This window comes from Anomaloglossus baeobatrachus, chromosome 6 (assembly GCF_048569485.1).
Source record: "Anomaloglossus baeobatrachus isolate aAnoBae1 chromosome 6, aAnoBae1.hap1, whole genome shotgun sequence".
Taxonomy (NCBI): Eukaryota; Metazoa; Chordata; class Amphibia; order Anura; family Aromobatidae; genus Anomaloglossus; species Anomaloglossus baeobatrachus.
In genome coordinates this window covers 467029668-467043919 of record NC_134358.1, presented here as the reverse complement: position 1 = coordinate 467043919, position 14252 = coordinate 467029668, and the positions used below count along the sequence as shown (strand labels likewise).

Here is a 14252-nt window from a genome sequence, read left to right as displayed (position 1 = left end):
TGTCACTGTACAAATATTTCTGGACCTAACTGTAGACCATTCTGCAATGAGCGCAGAAGAATCAACAGTAGATAGATTCTGACTGAAATAAAAAAAAAAGTCACTGATCAGAAAATCAGAAGTGAAAGCAGATGACATTTTAAATTTGTTTAACAGATTCTTTTTTTTTTTTTTTTTACCATTGTTTTGTGCCGGAAGTGATTATTGCAAATCTGAGTGAAATGAGTTATCCCAGAACATACTGTCACTTCTTCGAGAACATCTTTACCTACCTCTATGCTCTACATACAATGCCGGGGGGAAAAAATAAAAATAAATCTTTATACTTGTGAGGCAACAACCCCCCCCCCCCCCAATAAAATCCAGGTCATACTTTCAGTTCTTAGAAGTGCACACAATGGGGGAGATGATCAAAAAGAGGCAATTTATCAGCTGAAGTGGTCTGTGGAGTCATTGCCTCCTGAGATGGTACTGCAGAGAAAGTCAGGTCCTGGCGATCCAAGAAGACTTCACCAAGGACTGATAAGCTTTAGAAGCATTAAAGTGAACCTGTCAGGTGCAATATGCACCCAGAACCATGAGCAGTTCTGGGCGCATATTGCTAATTCCTACCTAACAGTCCCTGTATACACTAGCATACAAAAAGATCTTTAGAAATGGTATTTCTAAAGATTCTTTATGATATGCTAATGAGGCCAGGGACTAGTCGCAAGGGCGCTCGTTCCTTTAGCATTTTAGCACGCCCCTGAGGGTGTGCTAACATGATAATGAATGCGCAGCATCCAAGGCATGGTCGACCTCACCGCTCTCTGCAGTCACCGCGCCCTATGCTGGATTTCGGCACGGTGCGCATGATCCCTGGATTTCCAGTCATTTGTACTATGAAGCCAGGTGTTCGCGTCCCGGCTTCAAACTGGCATAGTGTGCATGACCGGAAGTCCGGGAACGTTCTGATCATGCGCACTGAGCCTAAAACCACTGGTGCTGCACATTCATTAGCATTTTAGCTCGCCCACAGGGACGTGCTAACATGCTAAGGGGGTCGACTAGCCAAAGGAAGTAACACCCTTGCGACTAGTCGCTGGCCTTATTAGCATATTACAAAGAATCTTTAGAAATACTTTTTCTAAAGATCACTGTATCTATGCAAGTGTATACAGGGACAGTTGGGAAAGGATTAGCAATATGCACCCAGAACTGCTTGTGGTTCTGGATACATATTGTACCTGACAGGTTCCCTTTAAGTGATGCCAAATCCTTCTAAAACTGCAGGTGAACTAAAAAACAAGTACCCTACGTTCCTCTAGAACAATTTGTTACCACCCGCAGAAGGACCTGGGCCTACCAAGTCACCATGTTGCAAAGAAAACAATTCTCACAGCAGCAATAAAGAAATAAAGGCTAGCCTCTTGTAAGAAATATCAAGATTGGACATCTGAAAAGTGTAAGAGTGATGAGAGCAGTGTCAGGTTGGTAAGGGGAGGCTCAAAGACTGTGCGTTGTCAGAGTACCAGTCACGGTAAAAGCTGAAATATATGCTTAAGACTGTTACATCCCCTGACAGTGTGACATGTGGGGGCGTTGAGTGCAACCATGGGCAGGGCAGGTTTGTACTTCCTTCCCAAGAATGTAAGTATGAAAGTAAGCAGTTATATTAGTGTTTTGGAAGAACATTTGCTTACTCTTTGTGTCATTCATCAGTGTGATTACTTTATACATGATATAGCCCATGCCCACAAAGCCAAGGTCGTGAAAGTTTCTCAATTAGCATAACTAACATTTTAGAGTGGCCAGGTAATTCCGCTGAACTAACACCATAGGAAATGGCGGAAACGTAATGAAAAAACAGGGTTCAAGAAACACGACTCGTTAACATCAATGATCTAAAGGAGGCGCTGAAGACACTGTGGGTAATCAAGGACTCCCCGTACTTCATCCATGCCTAAACAGATGCAGATGGTGATAAAAAAAAAATAAGGGTGACATGACGGAATAATAATTGTAACTAAATATCCACTTGATTGTTAAGATTTTGTGGTTTTGTTGAACATGTAAAGTTTTTTTACCGCCACTGTATATTCTGGCCTAGCAGTGCCCAGCGTGATATACTGTAGGAATGTTTTTCCCTCCGAGTTTGTAGACATTGTGACTACAGGAACAGCAGCCATATTGACTGTCACTGCTGAAATGGAATCTTAAAACAGATGACAAACAATCGTCAGTTCAGAAGATGAAATCTCTGTAGTTTTACTTCCTGTCATATTAGCAAAAAAAGTGTGCAGCACGGCGAAACAAAAAAGCACCAATAACGACAGCAAACAGAATTTGGCTAAAAGGGGTTTGGCAACTATATACTTTACTTCTGGCCTCTATTGGCAAATGCAGTGTTAAAACAATAAGACCACATAGTACTCACCCCCCTGAGTTCAGTCCAACGCTCCAGAACCCACGACCGCTGCAGCCAACAGCATATAGTGTTGCCTGGGTGTTGGACCCCCTCCCCTTTTGATCTCATACTTATGGCCTGTCCTGTGGTTTTCAATGTAAGACTTGTGGAACAACCCCTTAAATGTATTTGTGGGCCACTAAGCAGCCGGAGGTCAAGAGTGTGTCATTTATTTTCATTTTAAAAAGGAACCTGTCGGGTGCAATATGTATCCAGACCCACGAGCCGTTCTGGGTGTATATTGCTAATCCCTGCCCAAGTGTTCCTGTATCTAGTAGCATACATAAAGAGATCTTTAGAAAAAGCATTTCCCAAGATCTTTTATCATATGCTAATGAGCGCAGGGACTAGTCACAAGGTCCTTCGTTCCTGCGCTCATTCTGCCCTCTTAGCATAGTAGCACATCCACAGGGCCGTGCTAAAATGCTATTCAATACAGCAACATCAGCGGTGATATGCATACCTGTGTCCGCTGTCACCGCTGATCCGAAGTCCGGCACTTCTGGTCATCTCAGGACGTATAAACCCGGCTTCATACTGCGCATGACCGGAAGTGCCCGGCATTCAGATCAGTGCCGACAGCGGACACAGGTACGTACGTGCATATTGCACCTGACATTTTAAACATTGAATCGTATGGGCCACAGACAGCACTGTAAGCCTATGCATTAGCATCCTCTGATGCACACTGCAAATGCAATGTGAAATTGACTGTGCTTTACACAGATTCTAAAAAATGCTGAACTGGTAAAAATGTTGGACAGCGAGCAATCAACTTTTCCTTATTGGACAATAACTGTTTTAAAGAAAAATCCCTGATCCTGTCACCAGTTTTATGGCGTATAAGCTGCGGCCACCACCAGTGGGCTCTTATATACAGCATTCTAACATGCTGTATATAAGAGCCCAGGCCGCTGTGAGAACATAAAAAAAACACTTTATAATACTTACCTAAACCGGTTGCTGCGGTGCTGGTTGGCCCGGTGGGCGGCGCTGTTCTCCAGGACCGGCGCCTCCTCTCACAGCCATCTTGCTCCTCCGTCTTCTGAAGCCTGTGTGCATGACGCGTCCACGTCATACACCCTCTTCGGCACAGAGGTCCTGTGACTGTGTATGACGTGGACGCGTCATGCACACAGGCTTCAGAAGACGAAGGAACAAGATGGCAGAGAGAGGAGGCGCTGGTCCCGGAGAGCAGCGCCGCCCACCGGGCCAACCAGCACCGCAGCGACCGGTTTAGGTGAGTATTATAAAGTGTTTATGTTCTCACAGCGGCCTGGGCTCTTATATACAGCATGTTAGAATGCTGTATATAAGAGCCCACTGGTGGTGGCTGCAGCTTATAGGCCATAAAACTGGTGACAGGATCCCTTTAAATGATCCCATCCTTAAAGTCACGCAATAAAAAAATCTGTGGAAAATGCCTGTTAAAGAAAAGGATATCTGGCACTTTCATGTCAATGACAAGGCTGAAGGACTGAGGGCTGTAGATGAGAGCACAGAAGATCAAAGATCTAGGCCTAGAATACTTTTGTCGCACATGTATACTTGGCAGGAATGGTGTCACATACATGGAGGTGAATAAGGAATAGAATAAGCTGTCAGTCTAGGCAGCAATTATATCCCAATGCCAGAGGAATCTGAAATTGTCACAACAGAGCAGAGACCGTGTCACTGACATGAACAAATCGCATTACCACCCTAATGTACTATCCCAGTATTCGCGGCACAGAACAAGTCACCGTGCAAACACTACGATCTAGGATTTATTGTAAATGCAAGAAAAAAAAAAAATGATACACCATATGTATTACATGAAAAGCGTGTACACAGAACGCTTAACCAAATGCTTCCACTCCAGAAACACTAGATGGCAGGGAAGCTAAATATAACCCAGTGAAATGTACATAGGGCAGGATGGTAAATAATGGAGGCGAATGCAGCCAGGCAGGTGAGGGATTGGCATGCCACTCATGCGTACATCCAGGTGATTACACTCAGAGGAAATGCAGCCGTCACCCTACAGGCACGAACCCAAATAAAACGACAGCAACTAGGGAGCCATTTCATAAAAGAACCTGATGATCCGGATAACAGTATATGACATTACAACATATAATTCTGCCGCATGGCAGCGACGTCACATATACAGCCCTGCGCATCACTCGGCTAATTCTGTCCTCTCACTTTAGCCTAAAATAAAATGTGAGATTGTGTCACTTGTCATGAGGCGGCGCCAAAACTGGCAACGCATACAATCCCCCACTATATATAATCACTGGAGACCCTGTAAGCAGGTAGAGGCCTAAAACCAGCGACGCACCCCAATAAGGTGGTGACCAAGCCTAAAAAATATATGTAACTAGTAAAAAGGTGCCAGGATCCTCCAGAAGCCACTCGGCTAGTGGGAGCTTCACTTTTGATCAAAGCTGTCAGTGAAGGGGGCTGAGGCATTACATAACAGCCAAGCCAGGCCCCTTGTGCGTCTAGAGGAGTAGGATGTCCTAAATGCTAAAGTTAGCCAGGCCCCTTCACAATCCTGTGGCACACAGGCTCCACAACCAAGCAGAAGGGACTGGGATGGACCGGCTACTGGCTAGAAAACATCATTAATAGTAACTCAGCACTGCTGCTTTTAGTATTGGGGTCCTAGATACCAATCCCACCACATCTGCCCGTGAGTTTCCTCTTCATTCTTCCTATTGTAAGACATACCGATAGGGACAGTGCTGTGGAGTGTAGAGGCACTATGTAAGCGAGTATAAACACTGGCACCATGCACATTGAGGATGACTGTACAGCACTGTGGTGTATGGTGGCAACATGCGGAGCTGCCGCCCGACCACCGTGCGGAGCTGCCGCCTGACCTACACCCCACCTATTGTCTCCTACACTGTGGTGTATGATGGGACTATGCGAACATAGTAAACAGTGATGGTGACTATACAGAGCTATGGTGTATGGCGGCGCTATGCAAGTATGGTAAACACTGGCACCATGCAGTGATGATGACTGTACAGCGCTGTGATGTATGGTGGCACTATGCGAACATAGTAAACAGTGATGGTGACTGTACAGCACTGTGGTGTATGGTGGTGCTATGCAAGTATAGTAAACACTGGCACCATGCAGTGATGATGACTGTACAGCGCTGTGGTGTATGGTGGCACTATGCGAATATAGTAAACAGTGATGGTGACTGTACAGCGCTGTGGTGTATGGCGGCGCTATGCGAACATAGTAAACAGTGATGGTGACTGTACAGCGCTGTGGTGTATGGCGGCGCTATGTGACTATAGTAAAAACACTGGCACCATGCAGTGATGATGACTGTACAGCGCTGTGGTGTATGGTGGCACTATGCGAACATAGTAAACAGTGATGGTGAGTGTACAGCACTGTGGTGTATGGTGGTGCTATGCAAGTATAGTAAACACTGGCACCATGCAGTGATGATGACTGTACAGCGCTGTGGTGTATGGTGGCGCTATGTGAGTAAACACTGGCACCATGCAGTGATGACTGTACAGCGCTGTGGTATATGGTGGCACTATGCAAGTATAGTAAACACTGGCACCATGCAGTGATGATGACTGTACAGCGCTGTGGTGTATGGTGGCACTATGCGAATATAGTAAACAGTGATGGTGACTGTACAGCACTGTGGTGTATGGTGGTGCTATGCAAGTATAGTAAACACTAGCACCATGCAGTGATGACTGTACAGCGCTGTGGTGTATGGTGGCACTATGTGAGTAAACACTGGCACCATGCAGTGATGACTGTACAGCGCTGTGGTGTATGGTGGCACTATGTGAGTAAACACTGGCACCATGCAGTGATGAGTGTACAGCGCTGTGGTGTATGGTGGCACTATGCAAGTATAGTAAACACTGACACCATGCAGTGATGGTGACTGTACAGCGCTGTGGTGTATGGTGGCACTATGCAAGTATAGTAAACACTAGCACCATGCAGTGATGATGACTGTACAGCGCTGTGGTGTATGGTGGCGCTATGTGAGTAAACACTGGCACCATGCAGTGATGCCAATATACAGGAGGTATTAGTGAGGTTGGAGCAATATTTAGAGCCGAGCTTACAGTCAGCCACGGTAATGCACAATCACTGACTCCATTTTCCTAAACACCAGCTATAACAAGAACTTTCCGGATGAGATGACACCTGTGGCCGCAGCAGAGCACAGCCCAACCTGCACCAGGCGGGGAGTCCACACACGGTGCACCACAAGCTCCAGCACAACCCTACAGTGACGGGTCACGTGGCCATGAAGGTAAAATGCGGAGATGGCTACATGCCCTTGGCACATGTCGGACAGACGCACGTACAAGCCCCGGAGAGCCAGCTCCGCACACTGCGGGTGACCGGGCCGCCCCTCACCTGCTCCCGCAGCTTCAGGAACACCATGGTGCGCAGCGCGGTGCTGGGTGTCAGGCGCCCTCCTCCCCCCGCATGCAGCTCCTCCAGCTTCAGGGCCTGTGCCCGGGGGTCACACTCCACAGCGGCGGCGATGGAGGCTGGACGGAGCGGGCGCACACTCCTCCTCCCGCTCCCACTCGTTGTGCCGTCTCCTTCCGTGAAATTCAGCCACAGCGCAGCTCCCCGGACACCTCCTTCCACAGCGTAACCGCCAAACCACATGTGAACGCGGCGCTGATTGGCTGCTGCTAAGGGGCGGGGAAAGGGCCGTCACACGTCATTGCGACAAGACCTTCTCGGAGGAAGCTGTGAGGCGCCAGATACCCGCCTGGGGGCGCCCGCTCTGCCGCCTACACTTACGTGGACAGTCTGGCCTTGTGTACGGACTCTTTCGTATAGGAGTGACATGAAAACAATTAACGGTCCTTATTTCACGTAACAGATAGGCGACAGGGGGCGGAGCGTGCGGGGGCAACGATAAGTGACGTTTAATGACGCGTGAGTGGGCGCGGCCGTGCAGGTGAGCGCGCTCCCTCAGGTGACATGGCTGGCTGTGGGCAGAAGGCAGCGCAGGCCTGTAACGTGCGCGCTCCACAGTGACCGGGAATTCTAGCGCTATTAACTCTATGTCCACTGCTGCGGGGAAGTCCTGTAGTTGCTGTAGAAACCTTTGCCCGTTGCTGTGTCCGTCCTCCCCCCGCCTTTGCCCCTTGCTGTGTCCTCCCCCCAGGCTGCCTTTACCCCTTGCTGTGCCCTTCCCCCCCCAGGCTGCCTTTGCCCCTTGCTGTGCCTTTGCCCCTTGCTGTGTCCTCCCGCCTTTGCTGTGTGACACCCCCCCCTGCCTTTGCCCCTTGCTGTGTCCTCCCCCCCCCCCCCCCCCCCGGCTGCCTTTGCCCCTTAATGTGTCCTCCCCCCCCCCCCCCCCCCCAGGCTGCCTTTGCCCCTTGCTGTGTCCTCCCCCCCCAGGCTGCCTTTTCCCCTTGCTGTGTCCTTCCCCCGGCTGCCTTTTCCCCTTGCTGTGTCCTTCCCCCGGCTGTCTTTGCCCCTTGCTGTGTCCTTCCCCCCCCCCCCAGGCTGCCTTTGCCCCTTGCTGTGTCCTGCCCCCCCCCCAGGCTGCCTTTGCCCCTTGCTGTGTCCTTCCCCCCCCCCCCCAGGCTGCCTTTGCCCCTTGCTGTGTCCTTCCCCCCCCCCCCAGGCTGCCTTTGCCCCCCCCCCCAGGCTGCCTTTGCCCCTTGCTGTGTCCTTCCCCCCCCCAGGCTGCCTTTGCCCCTTGCTGTGTCCTTCCCCCCCCAGGCTGCCTTTGCCCCTTGCTGTGTCCTTCCCCCCCAGGCTGCCTTTGCCCCTTGCTGTGTCCTTCACCCCCTCAGGCTGCCTTTGCCCCTTGCTGTGTCCTTCCCCCCCCCCCCCAGGCTGCCTTTGCCCCTTGCTGTGTCCTTCCCCCCCCAGGCTGCCTTTGCCCCTTGCTGTGTCCTTCCCCCCCCCAGGCTGCCTTTGCCCCTTGCTGTGTCCTCCCCCCCCCCAGGCTGCCTTTGCCCCTTGCTGTGTCCTCCCCCCCCCAGGCTGCCTTTGCCCCTTGCTGTGTCCTTCCCCCCCCCCCCCCAGGCTGCCTTTGCCCCTTGCTGTGTCCTTCCCCCCCAGGCTGCCTTTGCCCCTTGCTGTGTCCTTCCCCCCCAGGCTGCCTTTGCCCCTTGCTGTGTCCTTCCCCCCCCCCCAGGCTGCCTTTGCCCCTTGCTGTGTCCTTCCCCCCCCAGGCTGCCTTTGCCCCTTGCTGTGTCCTTCCCCCCCCAAGCTGCCTTTGCCCCTTGCTGTGTCCTCCCCCACGTCTTTGCCCCTTGCTGTGTCCTCCCCCACGTCTTTGCCCCTTGCTGTGTGACCCCCCCCCGCCTTTGCCCCTTTTTGTGTGACACCCCCCCCTGCCTTTGCCCCTTTCTGTGTGTCCTCCCCTGCCATTGTCTGTGACATGTGCTGCCTCTCTCATCCATACTTCCTAGTGGGGACCTGGATTTGACAGTGCGGAGGGTTGAGGCCAACCTCAATCCTCTTACCTGCAGCCTTCTGGACTAGCTGTGTTTAGGGTGCACATGCTGAGAGCTCCCCCACTTGTTATCCTTTAGTTAGTCGCACCCAAATCCTGACACTATGAGCCCTGTGTGGTCTCTGGCTCGAGTAGCTGACACGGTGTCTCGCCCGAGCCAGAAACCTACCGAAAAGGACAGTTACCTTCTATCATACTAAAAAACCTCACTTTGCGCCTGATGGACCCAACATAACTAGTCAGCGGTTACTAGATGTCACTGTCAGGCTGGGGTGACTCGGGCATTCACTGCTTATAGGCACCTATCATCCCATATATCACAGGTGATGGCGACACACCCTTCTGTGCAGTCACCTTGGTGGCAATGTGCACATAACAGGGCATAGCAGTCGTGACGCGATAATTTCTGGGATGTTCCTAAGGTTTAAAGGCAAATGCTAACGAAAAAATGACGATATTGAGGTGCTGTTCTACCAGATATCAAAGCTAAATTAAAAGTTTATTGATAAATTACAACACGTTTCCAGAGAGGACCGATCTTCATCAGGTGTAATAAAAAGCACAAGATACGTTCTTATAGCAATCAAACAGGTGTGGCTATTAGAATGAATTACTCAGATGCTTAACCCTTTATCAAATGATCTCATCCACAACCAGATCGTAACGTAATAAAAGTTTATAGACACATATAATAATAACAGATATACAAAGAGAAATGTTCCATCAGAGGAAATGAGCAGAAAAAAGAGGGGAGGAACTTTTATTGCCACATTTAATTATAAGTTACTGCAGACGTCTCTACGGTATGTAGCTCCCAAGAGGTGATTTGTACTTCTTTAGGAAGTGTGATCTATGCTTTCATTTAATCCATCACGGCCTAAAGTAGAAACGTTAAAGATCCAAAAACGTTCTCTATTCACTAATGTTTGGTATCTATTAGTATAACTGTCCGGTATTTGCTCCACTACGGTAAGTTCTACGGTAAGTTCCAAGCTATCAGGATTCTTCTCATGCATGTGAAAAAAGTGCCTAGACAGGCTGATTCAGAATGCCACTTATAGTATTTGACCTGTTTCTCCATTCTTAGATGAGCTGGCGTTATGGTTAGAACCACATACTGTAGCTTACATGAGCACTGAAGTACATATGACATACCAACTATTACAACTTAAAACCTTTTTATCCAAAAACTTCCCCTGTAGTGGTAGATGCAAATTGTTTAGTGCCTGATTGGATCTATCTGCAACATTTGGCGTTGCCACACCGGTGATTTCCAACGTTTTCCCAAAAATTGGCAGATTGCTTGAGTCTCTCTGTGTGATTGTCTTTAATTTGGCTAGGCACAATCATATTTTTAAGATTTTTATTGCACCTATATACCACATGGGATTTCCTGGTAAATCTTTAGATAGATAAGGATCTCCACCCTAAATAAATCAGTACTTCTTAAGGATTTCACCCTGCGGTCACCTGACCTGCGGGGCTGCGAGTCTCCTCCGCAGGAGACCGCAGCTGCCCATGCCCATGATCCGAGCTTGGGCAGTTGCGGTCTCTCTCTTCTGTTCTCGCTTGCTACCCTGCAGAAAATAATTGACATGCTTGCGGTTCGGAAAGCCGCACCGCAGGTCAGTTTAAGCTGCGGGCAGTACACGTGCGATTTCTAGAAACCCCATATTCACTGTGCTTGTACTGTACATCACAGCGTTTTGGATGCGGCTGGTGCATGCTACGTACAAAAGGCTGTGAACACTGATCGTGGGCACAAAGCCAGAACTGGCCATAAGGCTAAAAGATTCGCAGAAATTGTTAGCATTTGCAATTTTCTATCCCTGTTGGAATTGACAACGAAATCTGCAGTCCTGAAACGCCTTAACCGGGGTTGTGACTGTATGCAACCATCCCAGATGAGCCTTTCTAATGACCACTTTACTCCAGGCTGTGCTGGTCCACACAGGATGCGCCTCTGTTTCCACTGCAGCTCCTGTCTTTGTTTACCAGCTGCAGCCAATCACTGGGATCAGCAGCTCTGCCATGTAGATGGCCAGAGTCACCGTGATTGGCTGCAGCGCCGTCTCTGCCGGTTAATAATCACCTGAGGAGATGCATTGCTGGCCCTTTAAGGTGACTGCTGGCTAATTTTATTTTCACACTAGCCCACCAATGGCCCTTTACAACCTCCTCATCTTAGAGAAAATAAAATGTTTTCTCTACTTTTGTCACTCTGTCCTGACAGCATTTGGAAGTAGATTTTTAACCCCTTCAAGACTAATATATTCTATTTGTTTCAATGCATCAGAATAAAGTTGTTGTGTTTCCTATATGCAACATTATTTAGTTCTTACACGCACAATATGTAGTTACATATGTTGGCTTTGAATGTTAAAAATATATAAATTATATATTATAGTGATGGCTATAAAGACACCTAAACAATGGGGGTTATGTCATGTTATGGGTCTTTGTTATTTTTAATTGCACTTTTTTTTTCCTCCTATTTAATTGTTTTTTTTGTTTTCTTCTAATACTTTTCATCCTGTGAAGTTACTTTCTACTGCAAAACAAGTTAATCTTAAAGGGGGCATCCCAGCATATCTACAGGGGCACACTACTACCCATCCTCATGACGTTTTGATTGCAGTGGGGTGAGCAAGGTGCTCCTCTTTGATACATCAAGTAAGCAGAAGCCCTTGGCCTGAACTTGCTCCCGATGCTGTTCTATGAGGACACACTGTGTGCCTCTGTAGCATCACACACTCCTTCATGTCTCAAGTACAGGAAAACTGTCCAGGCAGGTCTAAAGAAACCTCTTATAATACTTATAACACCTTCTAAAAATGCATGCTGCTGCTCTAAGGCTATGTGCGTACGTTGCGTATTGTCCCTGCAGAAATTTCTGCAGCGGTTTGAACAGCACACGTGCGCTACAAATCGCTGCAGAAACAAAAGCCGATTTCATGTGCTCTGTATGTAGCCCCTGCCATAGACAGAGCAGGGACTTCATGCAGAGCGCACGAAAGAAGTGACATGTCACTTCTTAGAACGCGCGCTTTGGGCAGCAGCCGAAGCGCTGTTCTCTAATACGCCACGTGCGCACGTCTCCTGCACAATCTCCATAGATTGTGCAGGGGACGCAGGACGCATGCAGTTACGCTGCGGTGCAGATCGCAGCGTAACTGCATGCAATTACGCAACGTGCGCACATAGCCTTACTGTTTTGTGGGTGTCCTACTCTGAGGAAATTTTAGCAATCCCTGCAGCTTGCCAAATCTTAACGGTGTGTAATGTATGCGCCAATAGGATTTCTCTCGCTTGCCAATTCCACCTGTTATCACGTGCCACCTAAAGTCTTGGATGCTTCTCTCAATAGAAGGTGACCATCAATAGAATCCATTGAGAGAAGCAGCTGAGACTGTGGTCAGCATGATCACAACTATTAAAATTGCTTATTTGCCCTTGTGCTTTTGGTGTTCATCACCCGCCATACCAGGAGCATCTTGATTTCCTGGTCGATGTTACATGGACTGTTCTTTTTGTGTTTATTTTTTGCACATGATGTCTTTTTTTCCTTTTTGTTTTTTATCAGGTGCATGCGCTCTATCAGCTTTTGCTCCATGGGAGGGGAAATATGAATCTGTATATGGCACTAAAAATGGGGGCACCTCAGGAAGTTCTTGGGGCTCTTTACCACTGGTGTTACCCAATTCTCTCCTTTGAGATATACAGTGGTGTTTAAAATCTTATCTCTAAATGTAAAAGGGTTAAATTCTCCCTTTTAAAAGATCCATGTTATGGAAAGAAGCTATTAGCTCAGGGGCAGATATCGTATGTGCTCAAGAGTCACATTTGAATAGAGACGATCTCTGTAGATTAAAACAAAAAAAATCCCATGTGTCATCTCTGTTGCGGCAGTTCAAAAAAAGGGAGGAGTATCTATTGTGGTACGGACTCCATAGCCTTCACAATTACAAAACAATTACTTGATGATAAGGGTCATTATATTATTCTGCAATGTACAATCAATAATGTGGCATACACGATAGCTTCCGTGTATGCACCTAATATACGCCAATATACATTCCTAAAGACATTTATTAGACTGGTACAAAAAAACATGGTTGGCGCCGTGATTATAATAGGAGATTTTAATTTAGCACTCTGGCCGACCATGGACACCACCTCCAAAAGAACTAAACTAGATCCTAGTCATTTAGTCTGTACTCTCCACAATGCAGGTTTGTATGATATATGGAGACTAAGGAACTCATCTGAGAAAGATTTTACCTTTTACTCTCATCCCCATAAAATGTATTCTAGGATTCATTATTTCTTAATGGATAAATCGTTAATCTTCGAGGTGGATGATTCGCATATTGCACACATCACATGGTCAGACCATGCTCCCATTACTTTATCCATTAAAGAGGGATTCTGCTCGTTCCCAAGCCCGATATGGAGGCTTAATTCATATATTTTGAATCACCCACGATATAGCTCTCACATCAGTAAATGTATAGAATAATACTTTCGTTTCAATGATACGGGGGAGGTCCAGGATGTGACTTTGTGGTGTGCACACAAGGCTACAATCGGGGCAGTTCATCAAGCAAGCAGCTCATAATAAAAAAAAAACAAGGGACAAGGTAGTCAGAAATGCAATCTAAATTGTCGGTCTTACAGATTGAATAAATAAAAATTTTACCCTCGAGCAGCGGAGATTTCCCAACTTCACCATCAACTACATGAACACAATTTATATCAATATGAGCAAGCTCTTAAGAAACTTAAAATGACTCAGTACTGGCATGGTGGTAAAGCAAGGGCCTCTTAGCTAAACAGATCAAAACGCAAACCACAAGATCGTGTATTCCTTATCTATGGTCTCAGAATAAAGTGAGAATTATGGACCCATGTCAAATTGCCAATGAATTTGCCCGCTATTACTCTGAGATGTATAATTTAGGGGCAGATGATCAGATTGCACAACTTAACAGGGACAAAATTAAGTCTTTCATCTCTACTATATCGCTGCCTCGGATCCACCCTAATCAACTGAAATGGTTGTCCCAACCTATCACAGTACAAGAAATTACTCAGGCTATTGACCAGTTAAAGTTAAATAAAGCCCCAGACATGGATGGCCTTACAAACGAATATTATAAAAAATATAAATTTCAAATAGCACCATATCTTGCGAGGTTGAATGAAGCAATTATCTGGGGATCTTTTCCTACAGAAATGCTTAAAGCCTTAGTAATCACTCTACCTAAACCTGGGAAGACATCGGATATCCCATCTAATTTTAGACCAATATCTTTGTTAAATGCTGATCTA

General features: G+C 47.3%; 1 protein-coding gene across 1 annotated transcript in view; it reads right to left on the bottom strand.

Annotated features, from left to right (window-relative positions):
* Positions 1-7152, bottom strand: part of ANKRD28 (ankyrin repeat domain 28) — a 229152-nt gene extending 222000 nt beyond the window's left edge. The window contains exon 1 of the mRNA XM_075315308.1: positions 6848-7152. Coding sequence (XP_075171423.1) covers positions 6848-7108 — 261 coding nt within the window. The 5' untranslated portion in view covers positions 7109-7152. The remainder of the gene's footprint in view (positions 1-6847) is intronic.
* Between the last annotated feature and the right edge of the window lie 7100 nt (positions 7153-14252).